The sequence below is a fragment of the Cygnus olor genome, chromosome 14 (genome assembly GCF_009769625.2).
Source record: "Cygnus olor isolate bCygOlo1 chromosome 14, bCygOlo1.pri.v2, whole genome shotgun sequence".
Classification (NCBI taxonomy): domain Eukaryota; kingdom Metazoa; phylum Chordata; class Aves; order Anseriformes; family Anatidae; genus Cygnus; species Cygnus olor.
In genome coordinates, this window is record NC_049182.1 from 13,600,232 (window position 1) to 13,621,779 (window position 21,548).

Sequence of the window (21,548 nt, forward strand, 5' to 3'; positions counted from 1 at the left end):
GGCCTGGGGCTCCAGGTGTGGTCTCACCAACGGGATAAGTCTGTGTAAAAGGCAGAGGTTGGGGGGGGTTCGAGGAGAGGTTTATTATCTGAAGGGAAGCGTTGGGATAAGCACTTCTCATTCCTTGTGCGTCTGAGTGCTCCAGTTTTACGACTACTTATTGAGGAAGCCTGCTTTTCCGCGGGGGCTCGGAGAGACCTTCTCTTTATTGGGTCAACTCTTAGTGTGTGTTTTTAAGCAGAAGAGTGGTTACTTGCCCGATTACCGTAAGCATTATCCAATGACCTGGTGTGGAGCTACGAACCAGAGCTCGTCCTCTGCGGCCTCCCTGAGGGAGGCACAGCGTTTCCTGGTGTTGCAGGGCTGGCGTACGGACCAGGGATCTGTAAGCTGGGGTCCCACATCTCCCCCGCCTTGAAATGTCGCTGCCACATGCAGCTTCAGAAGCGTTTTCATGGCACAGCAGGCACCTAGTGTGACACTGAGGCTCAGCCACTTGTGGCTGAGCTCTGCCGAGTGGGTCCTGTTGTGCTCATCCCGCTTGGCAGCGGCGGTGCCTGCAGGCGGGAGGCGTGGGGCACGTTGGGCTCTCGGAGCTCTGCCGCCTGCCCAGCCCCCAGCTCCCTTGTTTGCTTTCTTCCAAATACATGAGAGGGCTTTTTTTTATTGTTTCCAGCCCTTTTTAGAGCATGCTAAGGATCATACTCTTCATCTGTGAGCTTCAGGCTTGCTTGAACAGCAGAGCGAGTCCTTCAGGAGCCTGTGTTGCTTTCTAAACAGCTTTTGGAGTTACTGTACCTATGGCTCTTTAATTGGTGGGCAGTTCTCTCATCTTTGGTTTCTTTTCAGGAGCTGTCAGTGTTCCAAAATTAGTCATCTTAATCCATAATTTTTATGATAGAAAACTGATGGAGATCAGAAGCAAGCGGTAGTTCTTCGACTCCCTGTTGTGCTCTCAGTAAGCTGCAGTCTGCTGCAGAAGAGACCTGTAAATGTAGGGAAAATCATGTGAGCTTGGAGATCCAGTCCTTATTCACTTGCTAACGTACCTTTTGCTAGTGTTTCTCCGTTGTACTGTTTGGAGATCCCTATCTTCTCAGACTGGGAAGGATGTGTCCCTAAGGAGGCAAGCACATTTCTCAGCCATGGATTCATGCATCAACACGAGATGCTAGACCTTGCTTCAGCAAATCCCAAGCCACAGCTTATCTGTGCAACAGATAAGCATCATTTCTAGCATAAATTTATGTTCCGCAGAAAAGCTAACACAATCGCAGTAAGCCTGATACACTTCACAAGGAGTGGGCCTGAGCTGTTATTCCTGATAGCTCGTACGTTGCATCTGCAGGACGACCGCATCTTGGAGCAGAGGGATGGAGTTAGCCCCACCTTGATGTGCAGGCTTTCTCAGCCTCCTTTGGAAAGGACGTGGGTGTTTTTGCTGTCTGCCCCTGTTATGGTGCAAAGAAATTTGCTAAGTAAACTGCCTTGCTCTTCAACCTGCCTTCTAATAATGCCATGCTTAAGCTGGGAGAGAGCGAAATCTTTCTTAAGAAGGGGAAGAGGAAACGCAAGGCAGTCAGTTCCAGGTATCTTTGATGCAGTCCTCTTCCTTGGAGATATTTGCTCTATCACGCTTCAAAGAATTTTCAAGGAAACGGGGCAAAACATGCAAATATTTCTTGCTAAGGTGGCAATTAAATTCATGCAGGAACTTCACACAACACTGGCAGACTTCTTGTCAGAGGCGTCACAGGCAGGAGGATCAGATCCCTTGCTCGTGGAGAGCTGAGCAGCAGGCTTGATACAGTACTAGTAATGATTTTACAGGTATAAATAGTACTAGTCTTGATGAGACTGGTCATTGTAAGGACGTTCATTCATTCTTTCAGTGTTAGCAGGCAGGACATCACCAGGATTTTCTTGGTCTCCTTCATTTTTGTCTGACAAGTTGGTCTGGAGGTCTTCAAGGCTTGGCACAAGAGAGTTCTCGCATGCATGGTGTGGGTTTTATGATTCTTTGAATTGGTGATAGCATCTAAATAAACCAAAGGAGGTGTCAAAGTCAAGGATTTGATGGCTGCCTACAAACCCCATAACAGGGCTGAGCAAATACCCAGCTGGCAGCTACGGAAGATGTGGTGTAGCAGAGAAAGAAGGAACTAAAACCAAAACCTTTTACTGCTTTGCATAATATTTCTGTGGCAGAATAGTCGTGTTTGCAAGCCTCCACTATGAAAAGGCACAACTTTGTGGCCCAGAATGGTCTCTTGCTGCTTTGGACAAGGTGGTTTTAACAAAAGCTTCGGAAGTTTTTGTTGACTCTCTTGCCCTAGAGAAATATTGGTGGTTTTAATCCCACTTTTTCACTAACTTTGTAACTACTGAACTCTGTTCGATGGCATTGGGCTGGCACTTAGAGATTTTTACCTGTTGAAGCAGAACACTTTCCTTTTGAATTCTTAAATGCTTTTAACGTTCTTCAAGTTGAAGAACTTTATGATACATACTTTATGATACAATTATTAAGCCAAAATCTGGCTTAATAATTTAGCCAGGAATGGTCTGAACTACACTTACTGAATAAACCTGTTTTATTGGCATCTCTTCCACTCATCTTTTTTAGTAACTTCGAAATATTTACTATAAAGTATATGGATGCAAACATCCTTTGTGTCTGTGGACACTTCAGCTGTTCTACTAGAGACTTGCAATTGAAAAATTCTTGTCAAGAAACCTGCTTGTTGTAACTGATAAATGGTGAATATCACGGCACCAAATGTACTAGGGGCCAGCATTCAAAGAGGAGTTTAACACAGGATATATGAAAAGATCTAAGTATTAAAAAAAAACAACACAAAACAACTAATGAATGACAGTGGGATTTAAAATTCTCTCCTTATATGATATTCCGTAGCTCGTAGTTAAATGTCCTGTTCGAAAAATCACTTGAACAAGGGTTTAGTGAAGGTATCTTTAGAATAGTGCACGTGATTGCAGAATTTGAATGCACGCAGGGACTTGCTTTGGAAAATCACAGTACTTCTGTCTGTTAAGCTTTTGAAGATATTTGAACTAGAGGATTTATTCAAGACATAATACCAAAAAATGTTTGCTATAATCTTACAGTAATCCAAGTACACCTAGGCTCAGTTTGTTAGAGCAAATGTGGTCTGAAAGTCTTGAGCTTATATACAAGTGTGTGTTTGGAGAGAAACAGTGAGGACTGGGCCAAATGCCTTCAAATTCAGTGTCTAAATAGTAAAAATGCAGGATGCCTGGTGCTCATAAGTGCCTGTAGATACACTTTACGTTAACCTGAAGTATCTATTAAATTCTCCATAAGCTGTGTTAACCTCAAAGTTATCCTTCAGTGCAGCGAGCTGGAAGCAAAAGCCCTTTCAGGTTCCAGACCAGGAGGTGAAATCCATAGCTGGCACTTTGCATGGTGCTCTCTTTTTGCTCAGAAGTAAAAGAAGCATCGAGCAGTTTTCCTACAGAAGTGACATCGAACCCAAATGTCTTCAGCAAGTAAGGAGATGATTGCTGGCCCGCCGCAGCAGTCACAGCTTTGCCTCCCAGGCTTCGTTGCACAACGTGTTGGTTTCGGCTGCGACGCTGCCGCTTCGCTCTGCTGCCCGTTGCAACAGCTCACCTCGCAGTTACGGCGGTGCGCAGGGTGTGCTGTAACGTAAAGTGAATCACTGATGTGATGGATTAAAAATAATCCTCCCAAAAGGGGGACCTGAGACGTTGAGCAACTCTTCTCCCCGCTCTCAAATCCTTTTCTGTAGAGTCTTAGTGATAGGCTTTTTCTCTTAATGAACTGTAACTTGCAGTTGCAGGGAGAAGTGGTGCTGGCCTTCAGAGGTCAGGAGCATTACACATCCATTATGTAAATCATGTGAAACCTAAATTAGGCAATTGCACATTCCTTTTAATACCTAGATAAAATCATCACTTGAATGTAGGGTGTCTGGCTAACCCCAGACAAGGCTGAGTGGATACTTGCAAAAAAAAATAATTTGAGTATTCTTTTTTTAATCTCCTTTATTACTTGAAGGCTTCTTGGATACTTGCAAAAAAAAATAATTTGAGTATTCTTTTTTTAATCTCCTTTATTACTTGAAGGCTTCTTTCTTTAGCCGAAGTTAGTCTGCAGCACGTCCTTAATAGAAGGTTTTCTCAAGGCTTTTGGTTGCTTGTATTACAAGTGATTACAAAAACACATTGAAATGGGGAATAAGCAAAAAATTGTGTTTCAGACGCTTAGTGATTAGGATTTCATGGATTGATTATTGCTTCATTAGTTGCCAAATCTGAAATTCACTGCCGTGCATCTTTGGAGGAAAAAAATGGACTTTTTATTGAATATTTAATTCTGGTGGCTTCTTTTTCTATAGTTTTTCTGTGTGCAAATTTGTTTCCTCCCACCCTTCTATTTTGCAAAAGACAACTATCTGAGGATACTGAAGATGTGTATTCTGTGCTTTTATTGTTTCAGGCTCCTCAGTGTTTTTCAGTAAACTAACTTCTACAAAAAAAATAATAATATTGAAATCTCTTCAAAATGTGGTTTAAGTTCTTCTAATGACAGTGAATTTGGTGCTGTGGACTTGTAGTGGTTTGGAGTTGCTTATTTTTAAATTATTCTTCAGCTCCGTGTGCTTCAGCATGCAGCGTGTGTCACTCAGCCTGTTTCTGTGAGCTGGAAGCGGGTGTCCATGGCTCGTCTGCCTCCTTCCAGCTTGTTTTCAGTGAGGGCTGACGGGTTGCAGAGAACTTCTCCGGATCTTAGGGAAAGAAAAGGTTATGAGCATCAACCAGTGCCTGTATTCAGTGGTGCTGGGCATGGAAGAAGAATGGATCGGGTTTTTAAGAATGACTTACCGATCTGCATCTTTTTAACCAACTAAGTTCTTTCTGATGCCCCTTAATGTCCAGTTCTTGGTACCGCAGCTTAGGCACCTTCGTGCTGGGAGTCGTCTTCGTCTGCTGTCTGGCGCGGTGAGGTAACTAAATTTGGACAGAGCTGCTTTCACATGGAACCAGCAGCAGAAATCCGAGCCTAAATTCCCTCTGGGAATCTAGGAATAACCCTAGAAGTATTTTAACTTTGCACCGGGCAGCCAAGTTACAAATATATTTAATCTTAACAGAGGCTAATTTATTTTCGATGAATCTGAAGCCATCTAATGATGCCCCGATTACCAGCTTCATCTGAAATATGCTCCCGAGATGCTCCTCATCCTACCATTAATCTGAAAAAACTTTTAATCGGGGTAGTTGTGTTAGGGGATGGTGTGGTGTGTGCTTTGCCGTGTTCACCCCCGAGTGCGTTGTGGAGCAGGGTGGCTGGGGCTTGGCCTCCCCTGCCCAGGGATGTCCGCGTGGTGCTGATGCTCTCTCAGACCTGGTTTGTAGGGGCTGCGGGCTGGCCCCGAGTTCCGTACTTAGCTTGTGGCGCTCCTGGGGAAGCGGTGTGCTGCGGGGACGGAGTCAGCTGCTGCCTGAGTGCCCAACGCAGCCCTTCCCAGGCTCTGGTGGGCTCGTTCGAGCAGGCTCCTAAATGGCGTGTTCCCCTTCTACAGGTTGTGCCATGGGAATAGATGAGTGGATCTTGGGGGGTTTCTTTGCCTCTGCTCTGGAAGGGAGAAAAGGCACGGTGGGCTGAAGCCAGTGTTTTCTTGTCGAGTTTCCATTTGTGATGGTTTTGTTGTTGTTTTTAATAGGAAATAACAGCTTTACATAGGGCATGGAAGCTAGGGGACTCTTCTGCAAGTATTGAGACGGTTTCTCAGACAGTAAATGCTACTTACTGTTTGATTATACAAAAAAAGTAAGTTTGACTTATCTAATCCTCCTAAATGCCTAACAAACCACAATTATTTGGGGTCAGTTGCATAGATGCAAGTGGTCTGAATAAATGTGTAGTGTGGGACTAGTGCCCGTGCTGCAGTGGAAGCTCAGAAAACATGTTGCATTTCTTCGGGAGTTTGAGCAAGTTCCTTTAGAGATGACACGAGGCGAAGTTTCCCTCGAGTCCTAATCGTGTGGAAGGAAAACTGACTTGGTGCTGCAGTAGGATTCGAAGTGCAATGGGCTCTAGTTCTGGAGCTTAGTGGTGGTCTGTGGGGAGAAATGAATCTGATGAGCCACGAGCAATATTGTTAGGGCAAAACCAGTCGTAGTGTTCTAGATGAGAGCTTGAGATGACTTCAAAACGAAAAAAGAGGGGGAAAAAAAGAAAAGAAATCAGTGTCTTGCCCCTAGCATGTGTACCTTTGTACAGCTAGTTAGTCATAGCCGTATTTCTAATGTTTCTGAAGTGAACGTTTCACCGTTAAAATGAGTATGCGCAGTTGGAATGAATTTCTTTTGGAGTACTCATAGTCTAGAGCTGCATAGGTTAATCCAGCAATCGTTGGGACTTGAGTAGGAATGGCAGCAATGCCGATGATAAGCCCGGTGACTGCTTTGAGGCACTATTCAGGCACTGAGGTCTCTGCCCAGGGCAGCAGTGTGGCTCGCTGATGTGCCGCACGCACGCCGTGCCTGCCAGAGGGCCGTCCGGTCACGGGCATGGACCCCGACAGCCGAAACACATGTGGCACTTGAATCTGAACGTCTGATTAAACCCAAACCTCAGCCGGGCTGGCAGTCCAGCTGGTTAGAAAATAAAGCTCATTTCCAACCGAAGGGCGAGCGCGATGGGCACACGGCGAGGTGAAGCTGCCGAGGTGAGGGGAACACGTGGAAGGCACCACGTTGCCTGCCCTCATGCCTCACTGCCAGCAGCTGGCTTCATCGCCACCTCGGCCCTGCAGCTCCCAGCTGGAGCTAGGTGAGCCTCAGCATAGCCCCCAGGCGTTGCCTGTCTGGGTTTCAAACCATTTTCTGTTTTTTTAGTACACTGATTCCATGTGAAACTGCTCCATCCTGCTCTGAAGGCAGGCGTAGAGGAAGCGATCGACATTTATACTCGGTGAGGGCTCAACACCTTTGCCCGCAGAGAAGGGCTCTCACGCCGTATGAGTTTTGCGGCCTTGGTGGCCGGGCACTCAGCATGGTGAGGACTGCCTGATCCCATCGCTAAATTACCCAGTTCCCTGCTCCTTGTCCCCGTAAGTCCAGCACGTTGAGGCGGGATGGGTACGGGCAGGTTTTGGTCACTGACTCCTGACACCCAGAAAATGAAGAGCGTAGGGTGCGTTAGGAACGGTTGCACAAAGAGTGGTTCAGACACAGCCCCGCGGTACCTGCTGAGGTAAGCCCTCCCCTAAGAAGTACAAAGCTATTTCATATTTAAATAAAAGCTGGGGATGGACAACTTAAATTGTCTGCCAGATCAAAAGCATCCTCCCTGTCTAATTTTAGAATTTCCACCTGCTCTTGCAAACCCTGCATGTCTCTCGGGAATGCAGTAATTGTTTTTTCTTGTAACATCCATTCCCTGAGTGAAAATGCACTCACGCTGGAAAACAGCTGGTAATTTGAACAAGAGGAGCAGTTTTCTTCTTGTTACAACCTAAACTGACTGCTAATTCAATCAGTAAACCGCGTTTTTATATTAATCTTTATGAAAACCTGTATTACACTCTTCCTGAAGTCTTAAAAGGCAGCGGAGTGGTTTGCCTTTACAGTTCTTCAGCGGTTGTGCCTTGTGGGTTGGGGTGCAAGTTGTCAAATGAGCGGCTCTGTGGGACAGCTCCAGACCCCGCTGCCTGCCCATGGAAAGGACACGGCATCCCCAGGAGTTTGGGGATCGCCCCAGAGCCCTTGTTTAGTGTTTTGTGGGGTTGGATCCGAATAGTTATTCTGAATTTCTGCTTGTTTCAATGGAATTTAGTTTTGAAAACAAGTGATGTAGCTTAGTCCTCGGTGGACCCAGCCCACGTTGACTTCTGAAATTAACTTCATGTTAGGCCAGAGGTGCTAAATATTAAGAGCTATGTATTTTCTGACAATGAGCAGATAAATTTTGCAGAGAGGGAAGACAAAAAGGCTGATGCTTTAGAAACAGTTAAGTAGTGGTGCCAGTTGCTAGTCATCAGAGCATTCATGATCAAACAGGATAACCTGTTTGACACGTGTAGTGTTTAATACCCGTTTCTCTCCTTTTAAGCCTGCAAAATAACTGTTCTAGAGCATTTAAATGAATAACAACTTGAGATTTTCTAAGCAGAGACAGGAGCAGGTGATTGCTGGGCACTGGGGGCTCTTCCAGACCAGGGCAGTACTTCCAAAAACCGAGGCCCCTGTGAGGTGTGAACGTGGCTATGTAAAAACATCAGGTATCTGTTAAAAATGTCGTTCCTGCAACCTGTGGTCAAGCTAGTGTTTGTTTTTAGATGGTTATCCAGTTTGTGTTTGAAGTGTCTCTGGTACCGAATCTTCCTGCACGCTTTCTGGTGGTTAGTCAGAGGCTAAGTAAAACCGGCGCTTTATTTTCAGTCCGAGGGTTTTCTGCTAATTTTGCCTTCAGCTGTTAGATCTTGGTAGACTCTCTTAGTATTTCAAGTATATTTTTGGTTGGACTTCTAGCAATAACTACACTAAAATAAACCTGGCAACTAGGAGACCAGCTAGCTAGGTAAGAACTGAAGGGTACTGAGCTCGATTTCTGCGGGTACCCAATGCTTACATAAACAGTTTAATTTAAGCTGAAACAAGCAATTGTTAATGCAGATGCCGAATATAGATATGGCCATAGTCAGCTGAATTAAAAGTTAATTCAGTCAAAACCCTTCAAGTTGAACTCCATGAACCTTAGAACTTTGTCTTTGAAGTGCTTTATAGTGATGGTGGCCAGCGGACTAAGACTTTTCTCTACCATCAGATACTTTCAGAAACTTTATTTGGGAAATTATTTGGACAAGGGCTCCATTTTCTACTTTTTTTCTTAAGGGACTATTTTCATAAAGGTATGGCTTTATTATCTCACTAAATTAAAAGTAATATATTTATATTTATATCCTGTTACAGACTTAGCAGAGAAACGTGGTACGGAACCGCTCATCGAGGTTAAACCTGTAGCTGGGGTACGTTGGTGCTGGTGCCCTCTCCTCTTTGAACCTAGCATTTTCATTGCCCCGATCTGAGTAACTGCCCTAACATTTTCTGCTTACTTTGTGGATACAGGAATCTTTTTTCATCCTTTCTCCCTATGTAGCCCATGGCTATGTTTGCAGGGAATTTTTTGAGGGTATGAGTCCTTGCGGTTGTTAGGATAAGCACGTTTTTTCCATGGCCACCTATTTCTGACCTGCAATTTGGAACCACCATAGCATTCGTGCATTTCTCTGCAGAAGAGTATCTGCAGATTTGCAGGGATGTGATAAGAGATTTTGTCCTTGATACTGGTTCACATTTTGTGTGGTTTAGATTAGCGGTTCCCCGGCTTCGTTTAGTGTTTGTGCTACAGGATGTTTTACTGAGAGTCTCTTAATAGTTAGAAGAAGAACAAATGTTCCTATCCCTGATCAAGTATCAAGATGTTGTTAATAACCGCTGTTTAACAGGTTCCTGGATTAGGAAATAGTGACCATGACTTCCCAAGGAAGGATTGCGTGCATTTAAAGCACTTTAGACCATATGGGGATTTCTGGCTATATTAAAAAAGCAAGAAGCCACGAGAGGCACATACTCATCGCATTCAAATGGTAAAGATGGTTCCCTGGTTTTCTGCCTAATCCCCTCCCCGGCGTGGTCCAGTTGTCACATCGGACGGTGGATTCCTCTCCTCCTCTGGGAGATGTGTAATTAGTACCTTCGGCAGCGCAGCCCTGCTGCTGGCAGAGCTGGTTTCAGCAGGCAGCCTGAGCCTACAGACACCAGCTGAACCTTCTGTGCTTCCAGATATCCAAGTATGTACCTCTTACGTTTCTTCAGCTTCTGTAAAGGCAACTGTAGGCATGATTTGCTAAAGGAAATCAGAGCCTGTTTAGCTGGAGCTGTTTTGATCAGCTTTGTTCATCTTGTGATTTTAACTGCTGGTTCCTGATTATCTTTTCCAGTGAGTGGTAACTTGGTAAAAAAAAAAAAAAAATGAGATTTTTAAAGACTTAGCTTAGACTTGAGCTCAGATTATAAATACTGGTGTAACCTGGGGGGTGGGGAATGAAACCTCTTGCAGTCTTTCTATCACTTTCCATTTCCTTATGGCTGAAAACATAACACTTGAAGGTGGCTTTTCCTTTTTCGGTGTAGCCCAGCTACTGTCTTGTTTGTCCAAAGCTGCGAGTCCATCCTTCGGTAGGCAAGATTTTCTTGCTGAAGAGTCTTAGCAGTGTTATCTGCCTTACTAGGTACTACTCCGGCTAATTGTGTCTTGTCCCAGTTCCCAGGATTACTGCCATCACTTCTGTAATTGCTCTGTCGATACTAGAACTAAAACTGGGTTAAAGAACAAAGCTGCGCCGTGCTGCTGCTGTTCGGAGTCAATTAAGTGTCTGAAGGCACTCCCATCTCCAGGAGCGTGGTGCGAACCCAAGCTCCAGCTGTCTGTAGCTAACACAAGTCTGGCAGAAATCTGGGCAGGCAGCGCAGGCTGGTTAGATTTCTTCAGGAGAACACGCAAAATGCGGCTTTTTTCCTGTATTTCATGAGTGAGAGCTCCTTGCAGGCTGGGTGCCGTTCGTCTACAGCACACCTTCGGTGCTTGTGCACCTAGCGTCATGCAGCCGTACATCTGCGGAACTGGCAGCCTGGAAAGGCAACAGGGTTTGAGTTGCTGACAGATATCTCAGGATCTCAACTGACACTGGTTTAGGAAGTTTTATAATATATGATTGTTTTTATTTTGGAAGCTTGGTGGAATCAGTCATCCTGAGGAAACGAGCTTGGTGTAACTGCTGCTCCTCAATCACTCTTTCTCCCCACGTAACTTATGAACCTGCTGGCCATGTCCACCTGCATCTCACAGAAGGGTGGAAATCCCAAGGATGTGAGGTGTTGTGGAGCAGGAAGGCTAAAGGAAGGTCGAAGTTCTCGCAGAGCTGGAGGAAGACCATAGGCTGCACGTCTTCAGGAAACGGGCTTTTAAAACGCTGCAGCTTGGAGAGTAATTCCTGAACTTGACTTCCATTGCTGGCTTTACTGTTGGTGAAAATGGAGACGGGCTGCTCTTGGTGTACCTTTATTCAGCTGAGTATAACCATGGGGCAGTGGCGACATTTCTGTGCTGAGACCCACTGTTAGCGCATTGCTGCTGCTGCCTTTCCTGGTAGGGGATGGAGAGTGCTTATTCCAGGCTGACTAATTAAGGAATGACAGCTGGCTTGAAATATCATTCTACTTTTGCAAGAGCTATGAGTAACTTAACAAGAATTTCTGGGGAAGAAAAATGAACTTACGAGCAGGCTTAATTGACAATATTTAGAAGCTGAGCTTCCATTGTGAGAAGCTCTTATGGCCGTGGGGACCTGCCCGTTTGTCCGAGCCCGCGAGCGCAGGGCAGCCCTGGGCTGGGAGCTCACTGTTTGCACTGGTCTCAATGCTGTGGAGCAGCAGGGAGGAAAATGGGGTGCAGTCAGCATTAAAGCCACCTTACAGCTGCTCAGGAAGGCTGTGGAGGCAGCAGGCATGGTCGCTGCATGTCGAGGGGTAAAGAGCAAGGCACAGGTAAGAGAGCAGGGAGCAGTGTAATGAGGAGAGCTGGGCTTGTCGATGCCTGCCTCCCTCTTGCCTCATAGCTGGAGGCCTTCCCAAGCGAGGACCAGTGACACCAGCTGTTAGGGATTTTGAAATTCATCTGACAAGTGCTGGGGATGTACAAGGCAGATTAGAGTTGTCTGATTGCTTCTTCCAGGCAACAGGACAGCATCCACCTGGTCATCTTTTGTTCTTATTGTATCATCTTTTATTCTTATTATAAGCTCTGCTCTAGCTTTGTTGTGTGCTCCCAGAAGGAAAGGCATCGCATTGAGGACGCTCTTCTTAGGCTTCATCCCACAAAAAGTTATCTCTGAGATGTTTCCCCATGGAGAAGCAGAAGAACACAACAGCAGCATCTCACCATGACCTACCAAAGGAAAGATAGGTTGATGTCATGTGGGATTTCTGCTGAATGCACAGCCCCAAGCCATGCATGTTAATGGGAAATGTTAAGGGTTGATACTCTCAATGAGATTTCCTATTCTTAGCTGCTAGGTAGCATTAGCTCATAGGATCAGTGCATATTTTTATCAACTTCAGCAGTAGAAGCAGTTGCGATGTTCCTTACTCGTTTAAGCACATACTAACTGAAAGCATTGTTAACAACGTACAGGAACTTCCACGTAGTGTTTCAACACATTCAATTTTAAACGAAGGAAAACATCCAGCATAATCCCCTGGAGTCAGGTTTGCTTCCCAGGATAGGTTCGCTGGTGAGGCGCGCTGGGTCCCGGCAAGCCCTCAGCTGTGCTCCCTCCTGGCACGTCAGCGGTGGTGCTGGGCCCTGTGAGCAGTGGGCATGGGCCTCAGGAGGCCATCGTTTTGAAAACGTGGAAAACGTGGCTTGCTTTTCCAGTGTTAGTGTCGTGTACACGTCCAGAAGCAACAAAATGCATGTATCTGTGGAGTAACCAAAGTACCTTTGCTGCCTTTGGCCAGTGTTGGGTTCCCTACCAGCCGTCCCCAGACGTGTATTTGGCACCGCTGTGTGTGTCGGAGCCAGGTGGGCCGCAGTTTTCCCATCACCCAGGGGACATAGTTCTCATAATGAGACCTTGTCTGTGTGACGCATGCTTTCCGTATCTCACTGCAAGGCAGAGAAGGGCTTAAGGCGAACCTCAGAAACTGTAGTCAAGCGGTGGAGCAAGGCTTGTCCAAGGAATAATGCTGTTAATTCTTTTCAAGTTTGCTGATTTTGGTGCATTCCTAATAAGAGAGAGAGGAGGAGATGAAGTGACAAATATTTTTTTGATGTGACACAGTGTTGTGAATTGGGAATGTAGTTGTTAAGGAGCCGATCCATTATCGGTGATGAAGAGAGAATCTCTTCTCATTATCAGAGAGAAGGAGATGTGAGATTTACTTCACTGCGTGTTTTACTTGCGCGTATTGTTCCTCTTTCTGCTGGGACAGCTGATAGAGGGGGAAGGAGGACTGAAAAAAAAATGCAGGCAATGTTTTATGACATTGGGGTTTTCGTGATAGCCACCTGCCAGTTAGCTGGTGTCTTGTAGCTGTGACTGGTGGGGAGCTGGACAAGCAGCAACTGCCCAGGTGGGGGTACCGGGGTGCAAGAAATGGCAGTTGTGTCGACAGCAGAAGTGAGCAGGTGGTAAGAATAAAATACAAGATCTTGCAAAAGTGAAGAGATGCCTAAAGAAACACTTGTGTATGAATGTTTCTGGAAATGGTTGCCTCCGTTCTTCTGGAGCAGAATGGAAGACAAGGAGGGGGAGGAGGAGCGGTGGGGATGTCGGGGAGTGCGGCAATTAAGTGGGGTGAAGGAGGATGGTGGCTGCTGGGGTCCCAGGGCACAACCTGACCCCAGGCTGCAGATACACTCTGTAAGCAATCTTTCCCCGTGCAGTGAGCTAGGTCTGGAAAGAATTCATGCTCTGTTGCATGTAAGCAGCATATAGTGATTTTTTTATTATTATTTTCAGCTAGATGTATGCAATTTTTGCTTTGGCAGAAAATGCTAGTCGATTGCTTTGACATGTTTAATTACTTTGGCCTGAGTAGGATGCAAGTGAATTTATTTCCCACTGAGAAAAGTGTTGAAAGGCTGCATGAAAACCTGTCAGAGGAAATTCAAGAGGGGTTGGGGAATTATCTTGACAGTAAATGAATTTGATAAATGCGTCAGTTAAATGGGGATTTTTTTTTTACAATGCGCAGGTTTTGTGGCCAGGAATCTTTGATAATTCCATTCACTGGGAAAATGAATTTTACCTGTTCAATTGATTTGCTTTTTTATAGTGCTTGTGCAGCGAGGAATTGCTGTAGTATGAAAAATATAAAATTAAAATAGTTATTCCATTTTTTCTAGAACACGTCAGTAATGGAGGATCAGAATGAAGATGAGTCTCCAAAGAAAAATACCCTATGGCAGGTACGTCTGACTCGTGCATAGGAGGAGAGTTGGCATGTTTTTCCATGTTTCTGCTTTTGAGAAATTTCCAAATGCTTGTCTGCAGATGCATAATCATCCTTATATGTAGTTGACTCTATCATCCTAAAATTAGCTCAGTATTCAAGTGAAGGATGACACCAATGAATAATACTTGAGAAATGACTAGATCTTCTTAGATTTTGTGGTTTGTGCTGACCTTGAATTGAAACACATGATCCTGCTTCAAAGGAGACTTGTGAACATGGCTCAGCCTTTCTGAGCAGGTGACCATCATTTAAAAGGAAGAGTTCAACACCTTCACATAGCAAGGAGTAAAAAACCCATTTGCTTTGCAATATTTAGGAGAGCTGGTGATCGTTCCCCAGGAGCCCTTTTGGTCTCATGGAGGGATCAGAAGAGCTTGGCTTCAATGTTTGATTCTTTTTACTGATAAAGTAGCAAGTCCTGGGGTGGTGTTCTGTAATGTCCTTATTTGTAGCTCAAGCTCCCAGGATTTTAATTATATTTTATGTGGATGTCCCAAACATTGACATGAGCTGTTTTTCAAAAACAAAACAAGCATTGCTGCTTGACATCATGTAATTCTTGGGATTTGTTTGTGGGCAAACAGTGCAACACCAGTATGGGGGTCTTGACTTTTTTATATTAGAGAAGTGGTAGCCAGCTTTTGTATGTATCTGAATGTGTGTTACTGTAACTGCCTGTGTAAATCATCTCTGGAGGCAAACTACTGCATGCAGCTGAGGCCAACTGCCATGTGCAGTAGAAACCACTGGTTTAGTCTGGAAAAGTTTGTTCTAAAATGAATTACGTTCCTTGCTGTTAACATGGTAAGAGGTAAGGGAATTCAATTCTTTCAGCATAGCAAAAAACTAATTATGAGCAAGGGCCTTTTGCTCGGCTTTATGTCTGAAAGATGAGATGTATAAGGCATAGTTCGTACCCTTAACAATGTTTTAAAGTTCAGTTTTGTTGAGTATCTCTTTGTGTCCTCTCCCATTTTCTTCCTGGAGAGAGTTCTTATAAAGCTGTTCCTATTCTTATTCGTATTTACATACCTGTATTTCTTTTTCTAAAAACAGATAAGTAATGGAACTTCATCTGTGATTGTCTCAAGAAAAAGACCATCGGAAGGAAATTACGAAAAGGAAAAAGACTTGTGTATTAAATATTTTGACCAGTGGTCTGAATCAGATCAAGTTGAATTTGTGGAACACCTTATTTCACGAATGTGTCACTATCAGCATGGACATATTAACTCTTACTTGAAGCCCATGTTACAACGGGACTTCATCACTGCGTTACCAGGTAAATTAACATTCGTTTCACAAGAAGTGCATTTATAGATGCACTTTTCTAATACTTGGGGCGTTTGCAAACTTTTCTGAATGTCCTCCAGACTTGGATTGTCTCCTCTAAAGGATGTGATGTTTCCTAGTCAAAAGAAGTGCAGGAGGGCAGCTGAAGTCATTCACTTCTGTGATTAATTGAATTGGCCACTGGATGCCAGTGTTGTTCCATGTAAAGGGAGTTTGTGAAGAACCATTTGTGTTTAAATTGGATCTGAGCTGTTGTAGAATGTGCATGCATGGAAGCTCTGGTCTAGCTTGCTTTCATGTGAACCCCCTAGGTGTGCAAAATACTACACAAGTGGTTTTCATTTGGGAAGTCTTTATATCATTGTAGTTTTGTCCTGAGTTTCCCAAATCTTGAATGAAAAGCTGCCCGCTCAGATAAATGAATCTAGTTTGTCTGATCTTGTTAACAACTCGAGCAAAAACAATTGTGGATTTTTATTGTGTAGTCCTTTCCTTTCTTCAGTTGCTCAGAACCTCTTCTGCCACAGATCTGTGTAAACCTTTATCAATAATTTGAATATGAAATATGTTCTTATGCTTGAAATGTTTATTTCTTCAAGAAATACGGAGCAGTAATAACTAGGAATGTAGAATCTTCAGCTTTTAATCTCCTGGAAAGGTGTATATTTTCCATTATCTCCTAAAAGGAATTGATTGCTGCATCCCTGGATTTCTTCTGATAGGGAAAATAATTCAAAATCACTCTTTGGAAGGTAAATGTGTTGACAGTGTTCTCAGAGTGGGAAGTAAGCATCAAATAAGTGGACAAAATGTTCTGTTTGCCACCAGCAGTAAAATAGCACAGATTCACTCCTGCAGTCAGTGGTCTGTGGGTGTTATCCCAAGAATGCCGGGCCACAGCAGTGAGCAGAGTGGATGGGGTGGTGGTAGAAATGGAAAAGGACTGGAAGCTGGTAATTTGAGCACAGGGACAGGCAAGGTCCCTTCAAAGGCTGGTCCCTTGCGAACTCTGAAGCTTTCTTCTAGCCACTGGTGTGCTTTGGTAGTCTTGTGTGTGGTCTTTTCTGGTGTCTGGGGACAGAATGCTGCAGTGTTGGTTTTTAATATTGCGGTTGTCTTAGCTTGGATGCTGTGGGCTTCTGTCCTCTATAGTGCTGCTATATAAAACAAAAAATTGAGGAGTTCAGCTTTTGTAGGTGGTGATGGGATTTTGGCTTATCTGTCAAGTATGATTGAAATGAAATTCACAGTAGATGAAGGGGTGAAGTAGGGGAACGAGGAATAGGGGTTAGGACAAAGAGCACGTGAGATTCCATGTCACTATTTATTTTAAAAAAAAAAAGCCTTACTGTATGAATGGAGGCTATGAAAGGAAGGAAGCAGCCTTATCCCCCACATCTCTATCTCATGGAAGTTATTTCGTAGAAGACTTAGCTTATCCAGCCGCACGCATAAAAACGTGCTCCTCATTTTGACCGGAGAGATGTCTCCTATAGGTAGGATGGATGCTTCTTGCAGCTTGCTTCTCTCTTAATATTGAATTTTGATTTCTCTAGGGGAATATCTTGAGATGTAACTTAAAATAAAGTGAAATATACCACCATGGTCGCCATGTGCAAGTATGAGCTTCAACTATAATTTTGTTTTGTTTGCCTTTATTTTACACCTCAGAGTAGATATCGTGGAGTTGTTCAGTTCTTTTGTATTAGATTTGTATTCCTAAGAAATCTTTGGGAGCTTCGTAAGGTGACAGTTATTTTTACTGCATTTATATATATAACAAATACATATTTGTTTACAACTTTTATTATTTTGAAGATGTAAATACTGGGAACTGTTCTCATTTTCTATAATCAACCTTTTTTTAAGGGTAATGTTTTAAAGCTACTACTTCTCCTAGTCACTGGAAAGTTTTCCTGGCTGTGGGGGTGGTCTGCTGTGCTCTTTTTAAGGTGATGTTACAACCACCCAGTAACTTTTGTTTTAAGCAACAAGCTATTTTGGTAGTTGGTTGCCTTATGTATTAAGTACTGGTCTGTACATGGAAAGAAATGATACAGAAATTTGGAGGGAAATTTTGTAACAGGTTCAAATGTCTCCTACCTGAGTATCAAAACATAAAAAATTTAAGTTGCTTGGTTACGACATGGATTGCAGAAGCCACCTTTCCTGCTTAAACAGATGCCTTTTTCTGAAAAGGTTGAATATAGAACTTCATTAATGGCCCTTTAGCCAGCTGAAATTTAGTCGCATCCATTTTTGGATTAAGACAATGAATATTTTCCATAATATTCAGCAACATATTCAGTGTACACAGCAGCTCATTGCAAAAAGCCGTCTGAACTCAGCTGGACACCTGCTGCAGCTGAGCAATAATTACGAGCCAATTTTGCAGGTTGTGCTTTGCGTAACGTTGAAGAGGTCCTGCTTTAGGAAAGCGAAAAAATATTTATACTAAAACACCTATATAATAAAACTGAGCAGATTTTTATAAGGTGTGTTGGATTCTACTGTACATGTGTGTGCCCCAAGTGGCTTTTATGGTGTCTTCCACTCAGCTGGGACACGCGTACTCAAAGGTAGATCTGGTGTCCGGCAGCAATTCTCTCTTGATTGAAGATGACCTAACCATGGATAACTGGCAAAAAAAAAAAAAAAGCCCACAAAAACTTCTTAATCTGTTTTCCTGCTCAATTTGTATGCTTTTTCACCTTTTGGCCATGCCTGTGTATGCATTGGGTAGGTACTTCTGGAGAAACAAGTGACTTAATTTTTTCAACTATAAATCTCCTACTGGGCTTAAAGTGAATTTGATTATTGTGATTCTAAACTCAGTTCTTGACTACAGATTCCTGCTTTCTTACAAACAAAGGAATATTTTTGATCTTTGAACCTCTCCTTTTTCCGGGGACAGCTTTTCAGCAGTTCCGAAGGGCAGATGGTTGGGTTTTTTGTTATGTCGTGGAGACAACTTTCTTTTTTCAGAACTTTCCCCCATCAGGTGTTTCATGTTTCATTTTGCTTATGCTTAGCACTACCTATGACACCCTGGAAAAATAACTTTTAAAACTTACTAAATTGCACACAGGAGATCAGAAAGCCCCCAAGATTTCTTCGTGACGCTTGGTGGCTGCTGTTCCTCAAAGTTACACGTGGTAGAAAATTCAGTTGCCCAGAATGCCTGATAGGAGCAAAGGTTTCCTAACTTCTGTGCTCCAATTGCTGAGCAGGGAGCTGCCGTGCGTGCAGGCACCAGATTTTCATGTCTGAAATGTGTTTTCAGAGAATAACTACGCACTTCTGTCCTCGGTATTTAAATGCAAGCTCTGCGTTGCTGGTCTCTATTCATTACTTCTTGAGGTGCAGCAGGGCGTCTAAGTTTCGGTGAAAGCAGAAGTAGGGAGACAGATAGTTCTTTGCTCAACACCAGGCGCAAGGAAAACTGGGTTTGAACATGTTGTGTCTCTGTATAAATTTACCCAAGAACTTAATCTGGTGTTGTTGAAATGAAATCAGTCCTGTGTTAGGCTAGCATCACATCAAACACAAATGAGGTACTACCTTTTAAAAGGTAGCTCCACTTGTCTTAAAGAAATCAAATTCCTGTTTTAAACTAAAATAGCTCTTGCATGCTGCTGTCCCCGCTGACTTTTACACCTGTGAGAACGCGAGATAAATGGAAAATGTCTGTGGTATCTGGCTTCCCTTTGCTTCAGTGGAAAAAGTGATAATTCGGGTGCGCTTTTCTGCAAGTCGTGGCACAACGTTTAGTCTGCAGGCTCGCTCCTTACAAGCTGGGCTGTGGTTGGGCTCCTTCCTTTACTACTAACCACAAGCATCAGCCCCTGCAGATACCGTTGATCTGCCTTTATGGGCTCCAGGTCACTCGGAAGTCTGTACTTGCTGATCCTCTGGGTCTGCCACCACTGCTCCCTGCAGCGGGGCATAACGGGCAGTGTAATTGCAAGAATAACTCACGGCCACCGCCGTGCTCTTGAGTCTTTTAATTACATTTAAGATGTTAATCTTAATATTCCTTGCATGGTCTCATCCAAATTGTGCCCTTTCCTTAAACAAATTGACCTTTGGGCACAACCTTGTCACCCATGATTAGGAAAGAGCCCCTCTCATAGGTGTTGTGTGTGTTACAGCTGTCGGAGAACCGCACGTCATGTCAGGCAAGGCAAACCCTGCCAGGGTTCTTCTGAAATGTCTCTAAAATAATAAAAATCTGTGCAGTTGTATGATCTAAGTGACTGCTTAGTATCTGATGTTAGTCAGTTTTATAGAGTTGACATCTCACATTTGGGTTTCATTTTCATACAAAGTGATATTTACACATTGAGCTTTGAAATCCCCGTGGATTTTAATTGTTTTAATTTATTATTGAAATTCAACCAAACCTTCATCTGGTACCTATAATCAACACCAGCTGTAAATTTTCACCATTTTTAATAAAACTGCAAAAGCTCTTGAAGAGGCAGAAGAGTTGGGAGGAATGTTTTCCTTTGTTTGATAAGCGTACCAATAAATGTTGGATGCATTTTACTAATGAAAATTTATAGGTTTTAGTACCTGTTTCAGAAATGGTTTTTAAAAGTCAGTGAATATTTATTTTTAATGTAAAATAGTTATTGTAGCCACTTCAGACTGTAATGTGTCTTAAACTGAAGCCTGCATCTTGTCTGAAGTAATCACAGTAGGCCCGTCGAAGTAGCAGGGCATTGAACCAGTTCCTGCTGTTACTCAGGATAAATATTTTAGTTGATGTGGTTTTGATGTGAGCAATATACATCTGTACATCTTTCCAAGTACTAAAACTTGTAGGAGTGGGCTTGGTGGTGAAGCATTGGTGTGTTTGTGCTCAGTGTGCAACTTTCAAGGCTCTGCGTATTCATAGAGGACAAGACTGCTGTATTTTAACAACATCAGAAAATGCATGTTTCTGACATTTAAAAACCTATTTTAACTCTTAGCAGTGTCATACACAACTGTAAAAATTATGCATCTGTTAATGAAGGGTTTCTACCCGGTAATTTGCTGTTGATCCTTAAAACTCGATGAAATATGGGCTTCATAATGCAGGTTGTGTGTGTTCAAAGTGTACAGTCATGTATTGGTACGGGTCTGTAGATACGTTATCACTGTTATGAAGCTGTGGTAGCTGCTAGCTTTTAATAAAAACCTCAGTTTAGCTCAGTGGAAAATGAGTACTTGGTACTAGGGTTGCACCACACACAACAGTGCAAAGTTTGGGGTTTGTAAAGTGAGCCCAAGCAGACCAAGCGCATGTCACTTGCTTTTAGGCTCTCCAGACTCAAGGTCTCGCTGTTCCATAAAGAATCCATTTGCTGAGGGGCAGTCAAGCCTGAATCTTCTTGACAGCATTCCTAACCTGTAGGAAACAAAGGTCGTCTTAGGAAAGAAGACTTTCCATGTATTTTAGGTTTATTTGGCAACTTACTCTCCTCAGAAACCACATTCCAGCCCTGTCTCTAAATGCTTGGTGTGTTACAGTGAAACATGCTCTATTAAATTGAATGTTGAGGAGGTCTTAGTCCGGTTCTGGGTTCTGCACGTGCGTAAAGCCACCCAGGACATCTGAATGCCCGCTGTCGCAGCGCTCCCTGATGTTGGAAGAGGGGCTTTGGCCCGGCTGTCTGCTGGCACGTGCTGTGCCTCTCTGCCAGCAGGTGGGATTAGTGACTCCGGCACCTCCGCAGAGGTTCACCAGCTCTTCTCTTGTGCTTCATGATGTCTGTGGACAGCAAATAAACGACAGCGTTTGGTCCCTCCAAGAAAGACTCAGTTTTTGGAGAAACTGTTGGTCATTCACCCTGCTGGGCAGCTTCTCTAGCGTGCCGTCGTAATGACTTATTTTATTGACTGCTAGAAAACTCTGCAACTTAAAGTAGCATGGTAAAAGTCATTTCTCACTACTTGATGAGGATGCTTTTGTCTGCTTAATTTTACTGCATTTCTGGATTTGCAACTTGGGTGGGTTTGGATCCAAGTTTTTGCAACTGTTTTTTGAAGGACCATTACTGCCCTTCCAAACGCAGCTGTTTGAAGACTGAACAATTGTAAAAGACTTCTGCTTTGTCATCTGTCATTTTTCTTAATCAGCTCTGCACAACTGCATTTAATCTGGAGAAGTATTT

The 21,548-nt window shown here is 43.6% G+C and overlaps 1 protein-coding gene across 5 annotated transcripts in view; it reads left to right on the forward strand.

The window, feature by feature from the left end:
- FBXW11 (F-box and WD repeat domain containing 11) overlaps positions 1–21,548 on the forward strand; it is a 75,769-nt gene that overhangs the window by 22,830 nt on the left and 31,391 nt on the right. For all 5 annotated transcript variants that reach the window (XM_040573122.1, XM_040573125.1, XM_040573124.1 and 2 more), the window contains 2 exons: positions 13,985–14,047; positions 15,151–15,376. In XM_040573122.1, the coding sequence (XP_040429056.1) occupies positions 13,985–14,047; positions 15,151–15,376 (289 nt within the window). The remainder of the gene's footprint in view (positions 1–13,984; positions 14,048–15,150; positions 15,377–21,548) is intronic.